The sequence below is a fragment of the Sprattus sprattus genome, assembly GCF_963457725.1.
Source record: "Sprattus sprattus genome assembly, chromosome: 15".
Lineage (NCBI taxonomy): Eukaryota > Metazoa > Chordata > Actinopteri > Clupeiformes > Clupeidae > Sprattus > Sprattus sprattus.
Window position 1 is genome coordinate 19,842,451 of NC_137913.1, and position 15,185 is coordinate 19,857,635.

Here is a 15,185-nt window from a genome sequence, read left to right on the forward strand (position 1 = left end):
AAACACATTTGATGTAGCGGTACTTAATTGGGGGTTACAAATACTTGTAAAGAGACATAGATAGATAAATAAGTAAACGTTCCATAAATGTAAAATAGATACATTTTACATGATAACAGGGCATCACATAGCAACAGGGCATCACATAGCAACAGGGCATCACATAACGCATGTCAACAGGGCATCACATGTCAACAGGCGACACATGTCAACAGGGCATCACATGACAACAGAGCATCACATGACAACAGGGCACCACATTTCTGTTGTGTTCTGTTTGCCGGGGCCGTACATGCATCCATTCGGCAAACAGGAAACACATTTGATGTAGCGGTACTTAATTGGGGGTTACAAACACTTGTAAAGAGACACGGATTCGTAAATAAATAAATGTTTCAAAATATGTTAAATTAATACATTTTTACAGTGAGTGATAAGCCAGATCAAAGAGGTATGTCTTGAGTGTATGTTTAAATGTATCAACCGTTTCAGCCATTCTTAGGTATTCTGGCAGAGTATTCCAAAGGCTGGGGGCATAGAAGCTAAAAGCTGCTCTCCCATGTCTCTTAGTCCTAGCTTTTGGTACTATTAGGAGATCAGTGCCAGAGGACCTCAGGGTTCTACTGGGTGTGTACCTTGAGAGCATGTCTGTTATATATTCAGGTGCTTGACTATGGAGTGATTTATAGACTAGTAGGAGACACTTGTGTGTGGGGCGCTCTGGATGAGAGAAGTACAGTTGGTGGATGCGCGAGGAATGCCTGTGAGCGTGAAGCACAAGGGTGCGCTTCCCTTGGTGACGGCAGTGTGAAGATGTGATCGTCAGTACAGATGAGTATGTGCTCTGACTGCCATGCCATCGGAACCTGGCTCTTTAGCGTTGCAGTTAGAGTGCATGTTTGGCACCCTGTAGACCTGGGTTTGAGTCCTGGTGGGAAGACCACACTCTCCCTTCGCTACAGTGGCCATGTTTAATTTGATGCTCCTTAAATGTCTAAATCGCCTCTTGACAGTGAAACGATCGAGATTTACAACAGCAGTAAAAACATGTTTATTCGTTAATCAAATTGCTTTTAATTACAAAAAACTCATCACAAATGTATAGATTCTAAATTTGTATTCAGAATTTCAGCATTGTGTCTGCAAAAATGAAATAAATTACTTAATACAACAAGTATTGCATACATACACTTGTAGGCCAACATATACATTCTATCATCTCGTGAAGATCTTTGTTGTCTGTTTCTGTTCCTGTGGCAATTGGCCATCAATGTTCTTCATGTTGTAATGGCTGGAGAGATCAAGTTAGGTAGGACGATTATCAGTGTTTTCATAGCATAATCATGTTTTGATATATTCTCATATCATGAAAACCCATTATGAAAATGGAACACTGTCAACACCACATTGCACAAAATAACTTGATGTCTGTAAGCCTTACCCTATATCCTTCGCCATCATGGTTTGGCTCTGGTCGTTGCCACCCTTGGTTGGAGAGGATGTACAACACAACTAACCCAAACACCACAATAAGGACTCCAAGAGAATTAGCGAAGAGGGCCTCTGATGGGAGCTTGGCATAAGGCTGCGTTCCATTAACATTTCCTTTTCTAGATTAAATTGAAAGTACACTACTATTAGGAAATAAACAGACAAATATTCAGGTACAGTAAATACACAGATTGATCCATTGATACATAATAGGATATGTGCCATTGTCCTCTTGAAGGGAGATAATTTCTTCTGTATGTGAAGCTGACTACAGTCTGGCATTCAAAACAAATAGCATGTACCAACTAACACTGATACTTACAGAGAAAAAAACAACTTCTCATTGATCCCAGATATGCAGGAAATGATGCTCAGAACCAGAATGATGGCTCCCATCCAGACATGAGTAGGTTTGATCAGTTTGCGTAGCTCCACTGGGGACCAGGGAAGTAAGAAGGCAGCAAAGCCAACCACCCACTGACAATAAAACCACAGGACATGAAAGGGAGAAACAATCAGCTTCCCCTTTTTGGTAGAAAGTACCACTCAAAGCTCAATTGTTTATTTTGAGCTTATGCATTAACAGAAAGCGAAAAAGCGTTATACACATAAAGTGTCCTCTTGTACAGTAATCCTTGTTATGCAGTGTAATCACACATAAAAAAAAATCCTGTGATTCATATGGTTCAGTTATGGTAAATAGGAAACATTGTTCCTGTTGGTTTGTTTTAACCAACCTTTGTGTTTCCATACAGTACCTGCGAGGCGAAGAGAGCCACGGTGCAAATGCCAATCCAGCTATGCAGTGAATATACATTGGGGGTGTTTTGGGCATTGTGAAAATCAAACACAGCACAAAGTCCCAAAATTGACAGAAGCAAAGCCAGGAGCAGTGTCCCAGCATGCGCCAGTTTCCATGGTGTCTTATCCTGTCCCCAAGTCAGCGGCACGCGATACAACACAGCCGCTAGAGTTCAGAAAGAGGTACAGGAAAGGAGAAATATTTGATCATGCATTGTCTAGACAGTAAAGCACATCCACAATAAAAAAAGGAAGTATTGGTAGTAACAAAGATTAATTGTTGTCAGGGAAGTATCTGCATGTGATATGCAAAGAGAGAGGAGGGAGGAAGTTGAATGAGACAACCCAAGGGAAATGTAAGACCATGTACATTTATTTCAACTTTATTTTACTCACCATTACCATACAGCACCACCAAACCAGTAACCATAAAAACCGGGTGCCAGTTGAACTGTTTGCCCGTGCCATCCCATGCAAAGCCACCACGCCATTGAGCATTCCAGAAAGAGACAAACACCACACATAGAACTCCCAGGCAAAGACACAGTAAATAGGAGGGATAAAAGGACATGGTGGATCTTATCCTGGTATGACCTGTGCAAAAGATATACAGAGGGTTAGGTCAGACACAGATATCAAGTTATAATAATCAGCGATTTGTTGAACATGAGATTTTTGAATAATTAAACTATGTATTGAAATTAAATTTGAGAATGAAATTTCATGAATTCAGACACCAATAGTAATCATGAAACCATGCACATGGTGAATCATATAGGCTATAGTTTACTGTTCAGTCGGAGAGAAATGCTTTAACAAATTTGTTCTATTAGCACCACATGGTGATAAGACCTGGAAATCACAATATTAGCCTATAACAATAAAGTCCTTAAAACAATTAGCAGTAAAGTAAAACTGGAAAATATTGTAGGTTGTGCTAGTGTGAATTCTATCAAATGCAGAATATGAAAAATAATCCAGCTCACCTGAGGTATACAGGCTGTGTTCCCTCTCACTTCTCAATTGGAGCAGCTGAAGTTAAATAAACCCTGACCGAAAAGTCAAACTTCTTGTGAAAGCCTCATAGTGCCAGCCCCTAATGATAGGCATACGTTTACAATAACAGAACAGAAATATAATTTACTTTCAGTTCCCCTTTCCTAGATGGATGTTCCACTTCAGAGTTTTGTTCTTATTCAGGTGCCTCTTTGAAGTTAGTCTAGTCATCCTCTTGAAACCTCCTGTTAAAGGAGTTGAAGCAGTGTGTATTAAACTATGAACACGTGAATTCAGCTACAGTGCGACCGTAACATCGCGGCGATCACCTGAAAAAGTTCACCTGATGATTTCAACCAATACAACAGGAAGTGACAGACTGTTACAAAATCTATAGTCATGTGAGTAATTGGGTTCGAACAAGGTCGAGTAGGTTTGGTAACTACCTTTTCTGCGGCGCTGTGCAAACCCGGTCAATAAACACGTGTGCTTAAAGGGCAAGAGCTATTAGCCCATAGCTCTCCTCATATGAAGGATACAGTCGCTAATTTACGCAATTGAGACTGAGACATTAAGATTAAATTCAGGGTTCTTGGCGTAGCTAGACTATTTCCTTGTTTATGGCGAAGTGGGCGATGGGAAATGTCGTTTTCTATCGACACCACCAATATAGTTTTCGAGACAAAAGCAGAGTTCTGCCAGATCTTTCATTAAGCAATTAAGAGGTTTTGAGGATTCAGTTGAATAGTCACTGTGTAGCAATTACTTTCTGAATTAGCTTTACACTTTCTGAAAGTGTTCACTTCACAAAGGCAAATTCTTCTATAAGAATGCCTTGTGCTGACATCATGTGGACATTGAAGGGATCCCCCCAGCAAAATGGATGTGCCTTCTGTCGGTCTGTCTGTTTTTTTTTTTTATTATTTCACTAAGACATGCTATGTGTAACCCTAACAAAAATCGAAGACTGAAAGAGAGAAGGGTTTTGGCCTTAAGCTTTGCACATTACAGATGTCCAAGCTTAGATGATTGTCAGATTGTTGCCTTTTGCTACACAATATCACTGTGAGAAAGTAAAAAAAAAAAAAAACAGATCTCTCTGACAACCCAGTGGTTAATACAATACAAAACACAATATGGTAAAACATTGTCAACATTGTTCTCTGTATTGAAAGAACATTGTTTAACCCGCCCCCACAATTTCTCAGGATTCTTTCAATCCACACTTGCATCTTGTGCCTGTGATTCACATCTTGAACCATCTCCGACCCCCCTCTGTTCAACTCCAGCATGACAGAATCTTCTGTGGAGATGGTACTGCAATGTGGCTACATCTATTTCACACAGACCTGTGAAATTCCACTAGAACAGACTACCCTCAAATTAAATTATGCAGACTTCAGTGTAAAAAGTAAAGGCCAAGAGCATAACCCTACATTCAACTCAACCGAAAAAGTTTAATGTTCCTTGTGTCCTAGCTGCACACCAGAGGAGATTGTTCCAGTGGTCTTAAATGGGGGAACATCAGTGACACAGTGCAGGTTAATTGCTTAGAAAATCAGCACCATGTTGGGTGTTCACAACAGGCCGTTTTCTGCTTAGAAAGTGATAAACTCTACATGTGGGTTGTCCGGGCATGATTCCATTTGAGAAAGCCCCAAGGGCCCAACTTTGTAGTAACCCTCTGAGCAGCTCATAGTGGGCCCAATAGGCCATGAAATATGTCTAGAATCAGATCAATTTAGCTTAGGCCTGAGTGCTTTGCATGTTCACTTAATCAGAATACCCTCAACAGGGATCACTAAACAGCTAGTAGGCTCTTATACACTTAGGCTACATACATTTCCAGAGACAAGTAAACCAGTTTTCCCACTGATCACCATTTTAACTGAATTCCAGAGGAAATACTGACCTATAGAAATAAATACGATCAGATAAAATAACATACAACTGCTCAATCTAAGTTATGTTATCGAGCACATTCCCTTAGGGTTGACTACAAAGGACTACCCCTAAGTGTAAATGTATCATAATGCATGTGATTCAAGTGGTACTACTTGCACAGTAAAACCTCAGGAATAAAACAATTCTCATTTGATCCTAAATCATTGAATTCATTTTTATTACATTTATAGAGAAACACCCCTCCTCCCCCCATTTTACAGGGAAATGTATATCATTTAATCTCAGTGTGACAACTTCAGAGGATAAGAAAGTACAAAACACGCCAACAGCAAATACAAAATAAACCATAACACCACAAATAACTGATACAAAAACAGACCTCTTTGTTGCCCTTTTCTTACAACAGAAAGTACAGCGACAGGAAATCATGATCTTGATCACTCATGGTTGACATTCAAAGATCTCCTTAAGTATTTAACAGTTGTTTTTTTTAAAGCCCTGAAAATGCAGTTTGATTTGTCTGATCACTTGGTCACATTACATTCTTGCAATAGTCTAAGTATTTTTCAGCACTGACTGTTGTAAATTAATATTTAATTAATTATTACCCGTGCTTCAGTACAACACATTCAGAATTTCTTTCAGTACCATGGGAACTACACAAGCGTACTGTATTGTACTTCTGAAACTTATACTGGATCCCCATCTTCATTGGATCACCATGACAACAATAACACATGCCTCAGGATACAAACAAAAACACTATATTTCAAACCTCACAGAATGCAACATGTATTATCAAATAACAGGTACATGTTCTTAACTAATATGCACATTCATTTAAAGTTGCATCACATTTAGCTGTGACCACAGAAGACCATCTGAAAACACTGATCTGTGTTTAGTTTTTTCATTCTGGTGTTCTTCCATCTTGTATGAGCAAGCTACATACATACACTGCACTCTTTCATTGGGTCGTTTAAGGGAGCTGCGCTTTGACTTATTTCAAACTGACTGAGATGTCAGTTATCATAACAGTACTGATTGCTCTAAAAAAGGGCCTATATCAAGCCAGCTTTAGGAGCAGGAGACAACCTGTAGCAATCTTTTGCCATGAATAATAAACAGAAGGTCAAAGCTACAGTGCCATTTAATTCTGTGGAAAATCTAAAATGAAATTGCAATTTTAAATATTGATGACTTTCCCAATTAACTTATTTACTAAATATTTCTTCATAATTTTCCAAAATAAATAAGACACATTGTACAGAACCTTGTGTATGAGCTCTATTTGTACATTAAACTAATTCACAGCCTGCCTTCATGCGCCATTTGATGGACCTTAACTAAACACAGATGCAAGTGCAACTGAAAAAAAAAAATGATACAAGACAAAACTTAAAAATATATACCAGTTAATTTAAAAACAAATATACAAATGGCAGGTCAATTCAGTCATCAATCAGAGTCTCCTCACACGTATAGAAGCCACTTTCTATTGCCTGTGCAATAATGTTTTCAGCTGACAACCTCTGGTCCAGGTAAAGCAAAGCATCTATGAGGTCGTTAAGACAGGCTTTCATTCCTTTCCTCTCCATCCACATTCGGAGGAGGGCGTACATTTTATCATCTGAGCAAGAATGCTCAACGCTTCTTATGTCGTTATCACTGAGTCCTATGTGCCGGAAGAATCTCTTGTGAAACAGAACATCAACTTCCTCAAAAAGATCAAAGCATTTCTTCAGTGATTCCTCTCCTAAAAAAAGGTCAAAATAAACTTAAAATGTTTGCAATTCCAGATGAAAAAAGTCTTTTGAAACATAAAAATGAACAAAACTTTCAGATTACATTCATTTGGGATTCTCCTGTTTAATCATGACTTGATGATTGAACCAAATATGACAAATCATTATTTGATGTCTATGATTATGTTTTCTTACCATTTACAGGAACGAGTCTTCGAATGCCTGGGGCATGGTCTATCACCTAAACAGAAAAACAACAATGTTGTTAAAACTGAAATAGGTACTGGGATGCAGTAACAGTTAGTTAGCAACAGCAAATTGTCTGATGCAATGCCTATATAAAAATCAGGGAAGGACTCAATGATATCTATTTCATGATTCCCATTGTCAGAAACTTCTCAATCCCAACGTTGTGATGAATTGAATTCTCTCACACAAGAAACTCCATGTATGTTAAAACAACATAAATATGCACCAAACAAAACTCGCCAAATGTTAAAGAAACAAAGCATCAGGGCAGCTGGCAGATGACACGTATGGGGTCTCTGGCCCTGGCACCAATGCAAGGAAAAAGGGCAGCAAGATTCAATCAGAACTGGCTGGGCAATCTTGTCAGCAAAGGCACAGTGTGGCTGCACTTCTTCAATCCAACGGAAGCAGCAGCACACCCATTTCATCAACTGATCTCAATCTCCACACAACTGACCAGATGCATACACCTGCAATTGGTTGCACTGGAAGCCACACCAAGCCTTTCTGGATAAGACTGCCTGCCAGCCAGCCAGCCTGCCTGACTGCCTGGCCCTTCGGACGACGTGGACAGAAAGCAGAAGCATGCTCAGTGAGAACAATCTCACCCTAATGAGAGGCAGTGTCAGCGGGTTGGGGGGCGCGGAGCTGCTGTTGCCACTGCTGCTGCAGGAGAGGTGGGTGTGGGAGGGAGGTGTCAGTGCAGACAAACTGGCTTGCGAGGAGCTGGCTGTGTTAGGGAGGCTGTCCCCCAGGCCCGTGTCCTCGTCTTCGGCGGCCCTGGAACCCACCAGCTGCTTCAGGGCGCGGTGCGTCGGCTCCTTCATCACTGGCCTGTCCTCGGTCACCCTGACATCCTCCTTAGGGGACATTTGAAAAGAATTAAGAATGTCAACACTGAAGTGTGAAACAATGAGTTATTGGGAAAACAACGAAGGGTATGCTATATTCTTCAATGACTGTTAGTTTGTGAGTGGGTTTAAATGAGTGATGAGAAGCAGTCGCCATTAATTGAACTTTGAGAATCACATTTGCAAAGGCAATACAGGGAATTCAGTGGGAATCCTGAAAACACTTCAGTTTCAAGGATTTGTTAATTGCATGTTGTGGCTAGGAAAATGGTTATGACTGTCAACAGACTTAATATTTACCACATTTCTCCGGAGTTGATTATTTCGTCTCATTGCATCTGTAAGAAAGAAGACATACTGTACTATTCGTGGACAAATTGTATTCTTCAAGAGCAAGATAGCTGATAAAACACAAATGAAAAGGGTAAGGCAGGTTTTTTTTTTATATAGCACAATTCATACACATTTAAGAAGGTAAAGTGCATTTAAACAGTTGAAAGAACAGAACAAAAGATTAAAATGAAAAAGTGCATTAGATCAGCTAAAAGAACGTAGGGGAAAAAAGTAGGGTGGGCCCAGTTAACAAAAAGCATCTGAGAACAGCTGGGTTTAAAGTTGATTTAGTTTTACAAGGTTCTGTCCTGACAGTAGCTATTACCAACAGATTTACCTCCAGGGATCTGAGAGGTCTAGCAGGTGTGTAATGCTGAAACATATCTGAGAAGTATTTTGGTCCTGCTCCATTTAGTGATTTTCAGACAATCAGCACTGCTTTGAAGTCAATTCTGTGAATTACCAGAAGCCAGTCTAAGGACTAAGTATCGGAGTAATGTGGTCATTTTTTATTTTTTATTTTTTTTGTGTAAGAACTCTGGCAGTTGCGTTTTGTACAAGCTGAAGTTTGTAGTTCTGACATAAGTTCTATTAGTTTTGCTCTGTTTTTGAGAGTAAAAGGCTGACTTTGTTATTGATTCACATGGTTGTTAAAACAGAGAATGCAAACAATTAAGACGCCAAGGTTTTTAACAGTGACCTTTGCTTGAAGTCATTTTGTGTCAAGATGAGTAGCACTCCTAAATCCTCCTTATTTCTATCAGATAAGATTATTATTGTTAATTTGGTCAATGCATTGACAAAGATTCTAGGGGACCAAAGTCATTAGGTGGGCAGGCTAAGGACGTTTGGGAGTCATCAGCTCGCTATCACAAGAAATCGCGTTGTCCACGCAGGAGCATATAAAAGATGAATAATAAAGGCCCCGAGATCAACACCACAGGTCAAGAACATTGACGTTTCCAATGGCAACAAAGAACCTCTTGTCTTGTTAGTATGATCTGAGCCACTTGATATCCGTACCTGAAAATCGAAACCCAATGTTCCAGTCTGTATAAGTACGAAGTTATAATAACTGGCTGCACTAACAGGACTAACTGGTCGCATAACACTAGGACTGATACTTTGTTCGTATCAGTATTAAGGCGTGTCATTTCAATCCTTAACCTTAGATTGGATATGGGCGAGCAATTGTTCAGTATGTAAGTTGCCTTAGCTCATCAAGAAAAACTATCGCCAAGTGTTACTAACAAAATATGAGCCGAACACTTAATGAGAGCACATAGTAATTGAAATGATACAGTCACCAAGAGAAGACTGTTTGCACTGGAGAGATTCTCTGAATAGTGTGGCTAATCCCCCTCCTATTTGGTCTGTTCTGGCAGCACCCATAAAAGTGACGTTTGGGGGGGCTGATTCAGTCCGGGTAGTAGCACTGCATGCTTGATCTTACCATGTTTCAGCTAAATGTAGCAAATCAAATGCAAACAAGACCATTCATTTTAAAATAGTTTAGAAGATATCTGATGTTCAGAAGAAACGGATTTATGCTGCTATGTAACAGATTTTACATTAGAATAGTTAACAACTATCTCTGAAGAATGCATATTGGTTCTCTTTCTGACTAGGACAGTCATACCTGAGTATGTGAGCAGACAGTGCCCTGACTTGAACCGAGAGTTTTTATAAATAAGCGCCTCCATATCACGATAGGAGGTAATAATGTCAGCTGCTGCACTCCAATGTTGTCTGTTTCCATGTTCTCACAATCTCTATCTCACCATGAGATCCCAGGGAGTTTGGAGCTAATTGTACAATGTCCTTGTCACAATCTTCACACCCTTCATTTAAGTGGAGGTGGATGAGCACACCCCCTCTGTTTCAGGTTGTGGGGGCCGATGTTTTGGCGCCACAGAGTTCTTGTTATGTTCTCCTTGTTCACTCTGTAAAGCTCCCAAGTGCGTATCAGGCCCCAAGGACGTTGGGTGATTGAGGGAGAATAGATAGTTGACTCGTAAAACGTTGGGCCCTATTCAACCGAGTTTTGTGCTATTTGGTCCGAAATGTTCTCCGCAATTCCAGAATAGTTGAAATTGTCTAAGAAGTTCATCTCAGTTGAAAAACAAATGTTTTTGCGAGCCAGGTGTTTAGGCTAAGCAGCAGGGTTAAAACAAAACCTCCCTGTGTTGGAAATGAACTACTGATAACAGTTTGCATTGTCAGCTGTTAAAGCCAGAAAATCATCTTGGAGATAACACTGTTCTCTATGAACGTTAACATGCACCAAAATGCACAATAATGTGTTAGTTTTATGTTTTCACACTATTTCTGAAAGTCTGTATTTTGTGTCAGAGATGGCTGCTTTTGGAAGGCAGCATGTAATCATCCCTTCATCTCTCCCCTCCATCCACATGTCTGACAAGAGTCACCAAGAATTAGGTTTGTGCTTAGGTTAGTGCTTGAGTTGAACTGGTGAACTGGTGCTTATGTCTACCTTTCTGCTCAGCTGAAACAACACTTCATATAGGATAAACTAGCTTAAATGAGTCAAGGTATGGTATGATGATTTGGTTTATGTCCTTACCACTCAATTTATGTGGCCAAGTCTTCCGGAAATAAAAGGCTATGCCTCCAAGTAGTAATGCTGACAGCACAACGCAGACAACAACTATAACCACTGCAGAGGAAAGAAAGATGGCCATTAAACATGGATATCTGAAGTGTAAACTTGCGATTTCCATGAAAAATGAATGATAGCATGTTCCCATTAGCATGACTATGGAGCAGCACCTGAGGTATTCGTTGCAGTTTTCTTCTCACAGATGGTGTTGGAGATGGGGGTGCATCGCTTCTTTTCAAACTCATCCTCTTTACATCTGGTAATTAAAAAAGAAAAACATTAAATACTGGGACTACACTGGGAACCAAACTGCTCAAAGCTGCACTGCAGCCCAATCATTTTACTGCACAACATCTGGTGGCATGCTATATTAAATGGGCATATTCAATCAGCATTATAAGTCAAAATTCTATTTGATCTATACCACAGCACAGTGTGACATGCAGGAATACATTCCTTTTGATGTCCTCTTGGTATACTCCTCTTAAGGAATTCAGTTTTTTTCTTCTCTGATTAATAATACAAGTCCCTACTGTAAAAGTGGGAAACAGCTACATACTTGGAGCATTTCTTGCACACTTCGCATGCATGGTGAGGAAGACAGAAGTAGCCCTCTTTGCACTGACACTCGGTGTTGCTGGTGCGGGTGCACGTTTTTGAAGGCACCTTATCTGCAAAGAGGAAAACACTCCAAGTCAAAAGAAAGACAAGTCTTTAGTCTGGAATCACTTGACCACCAGTTAATTTTGTATATTTCAACAAGCCTTCATTTGCCAACATTATGAGAATTACAGAGGATGTTGAGGCAAAATTTGGGGTCACAGGGTTAAAAGTAACAGGGACAGCCAGACAGCTTCCAGGATAACTCAACTTGGGGCTTAAATCACAACAAATAACGCCATCGAATTACTAATGCTTGGCCAGTGATGAGACTAATTCATCTTTGCCACTGGCGAGTCCACCCTAAGGACTGAAATACACATACGCGTCTTTTTTCAGGCAGAAACGCTTCAGTAACGCCTTGGCAAAGTGCGGCGGCCAGAACAGAAGCGGTGCGCTTCCCTGCCTTGCGCTGGAAAGTTGAGAATAGTTCAACTTTTAAGCGCACCTAAAAACGCCACAAAGACGGAACGCGTGGTGGAGAAGGGGCGCCCACGCAAAGCGCGCCATACCATAGGAATCAATGCATTTGCTCGCGTGCCGTTTAAAAAAAACACGTATGTGTATTTCAGCCCCAACAGTGGCATATTAGTATTTGTTTTGACTACAATGTTTATATTGGTTAATGACCACCAACAAGCAAAACGAACAAAAAAAAATGACGGAGCGCTGAACGAATGCCAGGGCTAGTCATAGCCAATCATGGAGCAAAGCAACTTGACAGAGGCAGCAAAGCAATTGCCAGGTAAAGTAGCCTCTTTCTGGGCTAACCAAGCTGACACACACACACACACACACACACATACATCCAAACAGTCACACTCTCCAAAAAAAACAAATCTATGGCCTTTGGTCTCTTTTTGGGAATCTAGGCCTATATCTGTTCATCAGAAAGAATGGCTAAAACTATTTGTCTCTATGGCAGGTGATTTGCAATCATCTTTCAAGAACCTACTGTGTTCATTCCGACCTATTACTCAGTCCATTCAAGCGGAACTAGCCCACTAGCAATTTTCATATATTTTTATTGCCATTAAAATGGTGTCAATTTCAGGGTTTATTTACTCTATGAACCTCTCATTTTAAAACACTATTTTCATAACACTTTCTACCAGTGCAACAGTGGTTTCACCAGCACAGTGGAACATCTGCGCAGTGCTTCTGAAGCCTATTAAACTGTCTGGGCCACCAGTCAGTCTGATGTCTGTTTTAGTGGCAGCCTATTTGCACCAGCTAAAAGAACAATTGTACAGTGACATTGATGCCTGATGCTTGAGCCACAATGAACGTTTACACCATATCTCAGCCAAAAATCTAGTCATTCTGATGCTGTACAGAGCATTTACAGAGGCAGTACATTTGAACCAGCTTTATAAGCCTAAGTGCAGTGTCACAATAGTTTAAACTTGCCTTTGCTTACATTGCCCTTTCTTTCAGGTTGTACATTCCCCTTATGTACTTAGGTAGACAATTCGCCAGCTTGTTGGTGGACAACTGTAGGATGGTCTGATGATGGTTTGTTTGGGCCGTCATTTAGCACTCACAGTAAAGCTGTACAGGAACACTGAAGTGTTTTTCTACAAAAAGTTTATCTACAGAACATTATTATTATTATCAAATGTGCCAATTTGCTTAGTATTACTGTTGACTGACTAGTTCCTCTCTTCCCTTCTCCCTATCTATACAGCGCCATTACGAAGGGCATTTGCTGCGTTTCTAACCCAACCTGGGCTTGGAGCCCTGTTTGGCTCTGTGTTCCAGGGGACGTGGAGACTCCTGGGCCTTCAGAAAGATCCCCCCTTTGGGGAATTCCCTACCCAGTGTGTGTAGAACTGCTGCATTATATGTTTTAACACACACACACACACAAGTCTTATCAGTGGTGTAGCTCATGCTGTGGTTGTGCAGTAGTTTTAACAGCATATTATCATGAATATCCTTGTCATTATACTGATTATTAAGGTTATACCCCTACTGGTGATTATATTGCTGGTTAATAGTACGTCACACACATTATTGAGTTTTTCAGTTATATATATTCCACCACAATTCCAACAAAGCAATCAATACAACATAGGAGGTTGACATCAAAACATGGTTAGTTTAGCAGGCTACTGTGATATTCTTGAGGTAAAACGCTGAATGTGATGCAACTATGGCACCATGTCAGTGGTGCTTAGTCAATATGTTTGGTGTGTAGGTGTTAACCCGTAGAGTAAAAAAGAAGAATTGCAAAACGTATTAGGCACCTACACAAACATAGAATCACACTGGTCTAGGTAGCATTTCACTAGCAGTTTATAATTCCGAAGACTACAAGTCTAATGTTGATTAATGTATGCATAATGAGTCTTACCTGGAGGACACTTAGTGCATGATAAACACTGATTAAGTCCATTCTCATGTTCAGTGTAAGTGTCATAATCACATGCCTCACAGGTCCCATCCTGTAATGTTTCAGTGCAATGTTCCTTGACATAAGTGCCTGATGAGACAAATGGAACACACGAGATGTTACACTTCAGAGAACCAATAAAACAAAAGTAGATACACTTTTGACAGAATAATTTTGGTGTGTAAATGAAAATTATACTGTAAAAGGTTTTGGTTGCTTTCAGAGAGGCAGAACTTAAGTCATCCTTACGTACTCACCTGCTGGGCATTTTAAACAGCAGATGCCTTCATGTGGATATGCCCCTGCTTTGCAAGAAACGTCTCGTACCGTCCTATTCCTTCTAACACTTAGTTCCCAAAGTCTAGATGTCCTAGCAGCGGCCAGGTGAATGAGCCATAACACGAGTAAAATCTGTAACAGACCAGAGCAGCATTGAAATTTGTATCCCACCTCATGTATATGAAGTGTTATGATCGGATATGGAATCTAAACATTAATAGATACGATATTTACAATTCCTCATCGTTTAGTAAAATAGCCTAAGTGTATTACAAGTTCTAAATGGTAGTGCGCCAGACAGCACTTACTGCTCAAACCTAAAATCAATGACATGCTTGTCTGATGTCAGGTAACCTGTTGCTGTTGCTGTATTTTACTGGGATATGTCTACTTTAACCCATCACACTACCGATAAAAACATCAATAGGCCCAGTGACTCATACCAACATGTAACGTGAAGTTTTCGTGAAGTCGAGCCTTGAAAGCTCTGATTTCGGTAGCCTACCTGGCCGCTAACTCGCTTCATACTTAATTTCGAATTCGTCTTCTTATTGTCATTGTAGAACAAGAAGAATGACTTCTTGACAAGCCTCTATATGTTTGCAACGATTTTTGACGAGTGGACAGTACGTTCCACCCGGCTCCAGCTCTGGCGCATAGCTTACTGACAATCATAAACTTCCGGAGAAGCTCTGGGACAAGTAAATGTATCCGCCCCGCAAACTTATCAGTACGTCACAGTAGGTGAGGCCAGTTGGAGAGGTGAAATTAAGAAAAAAGGACCAGGAGAGGACACTCACATATGCACATAAGCACAATTTTAACATATATTAAGTAATAAGTGGGAAGTATATGGAAAT

At 40.3% G+C, this 15,185-nt stretch overlaps 2 protein-coding genes across 2 annotated transcripts; both read right to left on the minus strand.

Moving 5' to 3' along the window:
- Nucleotides 1-1,156: 1,156 nt before the first annotated feature.
- Nucleotides 1,157-3,832, minus strand: cyb561a3a (cytochrome b561 family, member A3a). The gene is made up of 7 exons (XM_080853216.1): nt 3,735-3,832; nt 3,279-3,533; nt 2,689-2,886; nt 2,250-2,458; nt 1,814-1,968; nt 1,442-1,610; nt 1,157-1,291 (listed from the first exon to the last, which is right to left on the minus strand). Exons 3-7 carry the CDS (start codon nt 2,861-2,863, stop codon nt 1,268-1,270), a joined length of 732 nt encoding a protein of 243 aa, XP_080709342.1. The 5' UTR covers nt 2,864-2,886; nt 3,279-3,533; nt 3,735-3,832; the 3' UTR covers nt 1,157-1,267.
- Nucleotides 3,833-6,644: 2,812 nt separating this feature from the next.
- Nucleotides 6,645-14,969, minus strand: hdr (hematopoietic death receptor; the record flags this gene model as incomplete). The annotated part of the gene is made up of 10 exons (XM_080853152.1): nt 14,831-14,969; nt 14,304-14,457; nt 14,008-14,136; nt 11,551-11,662; nt 11,162-11,247; nt 10,956-11,048; nt 8,339-8,376; nt 7,796-8,047; nt 7,134-7,179; nt 6,645-6,949 (listed from the first exon to the last, which is right to left on the minus strand). Exons 1-10 carry the CDS (start codon nt 14,849-14,851, stop codon nt 6,645-6,647), a joined length of 1,236 nt encoding a protein of 411 aa, XP_080709278.1. The 5' UTR covers nt 14,852-14,969.
- Between the last annotated feature and the right edge of the window lie 216 nt (nt 14,970-15,185).

What these genes read in the sequence shown, in the direction of transcription:
- cyb561a3a (XM_080853216.1), bottom strand. Translation starts at nt 2,863, where the DNA reads ATGTCCTTTTATCCCTCCTATTTACTGTGTCTTTGCCTGGGAGTTCTA. An exon ending in TGGCTCTCTTCGCCTCGCAG is followed by an intron (nt 1,969 to 2,249) that starts GTACTGTATGGA and finishes TTTTATTGTCAG; the next exon opens with TGGGTGGTTGGCTTTGCTGC. An exon ending in GAGAAGTTGTTTTTTTCTCT is followed by an intron (nt 1,611 to 1,813) that starts GTAAGTATCAGT and finishes AATTTAATCTAG; the next exon opens with AAAAGGAAATGTTAATGGAA.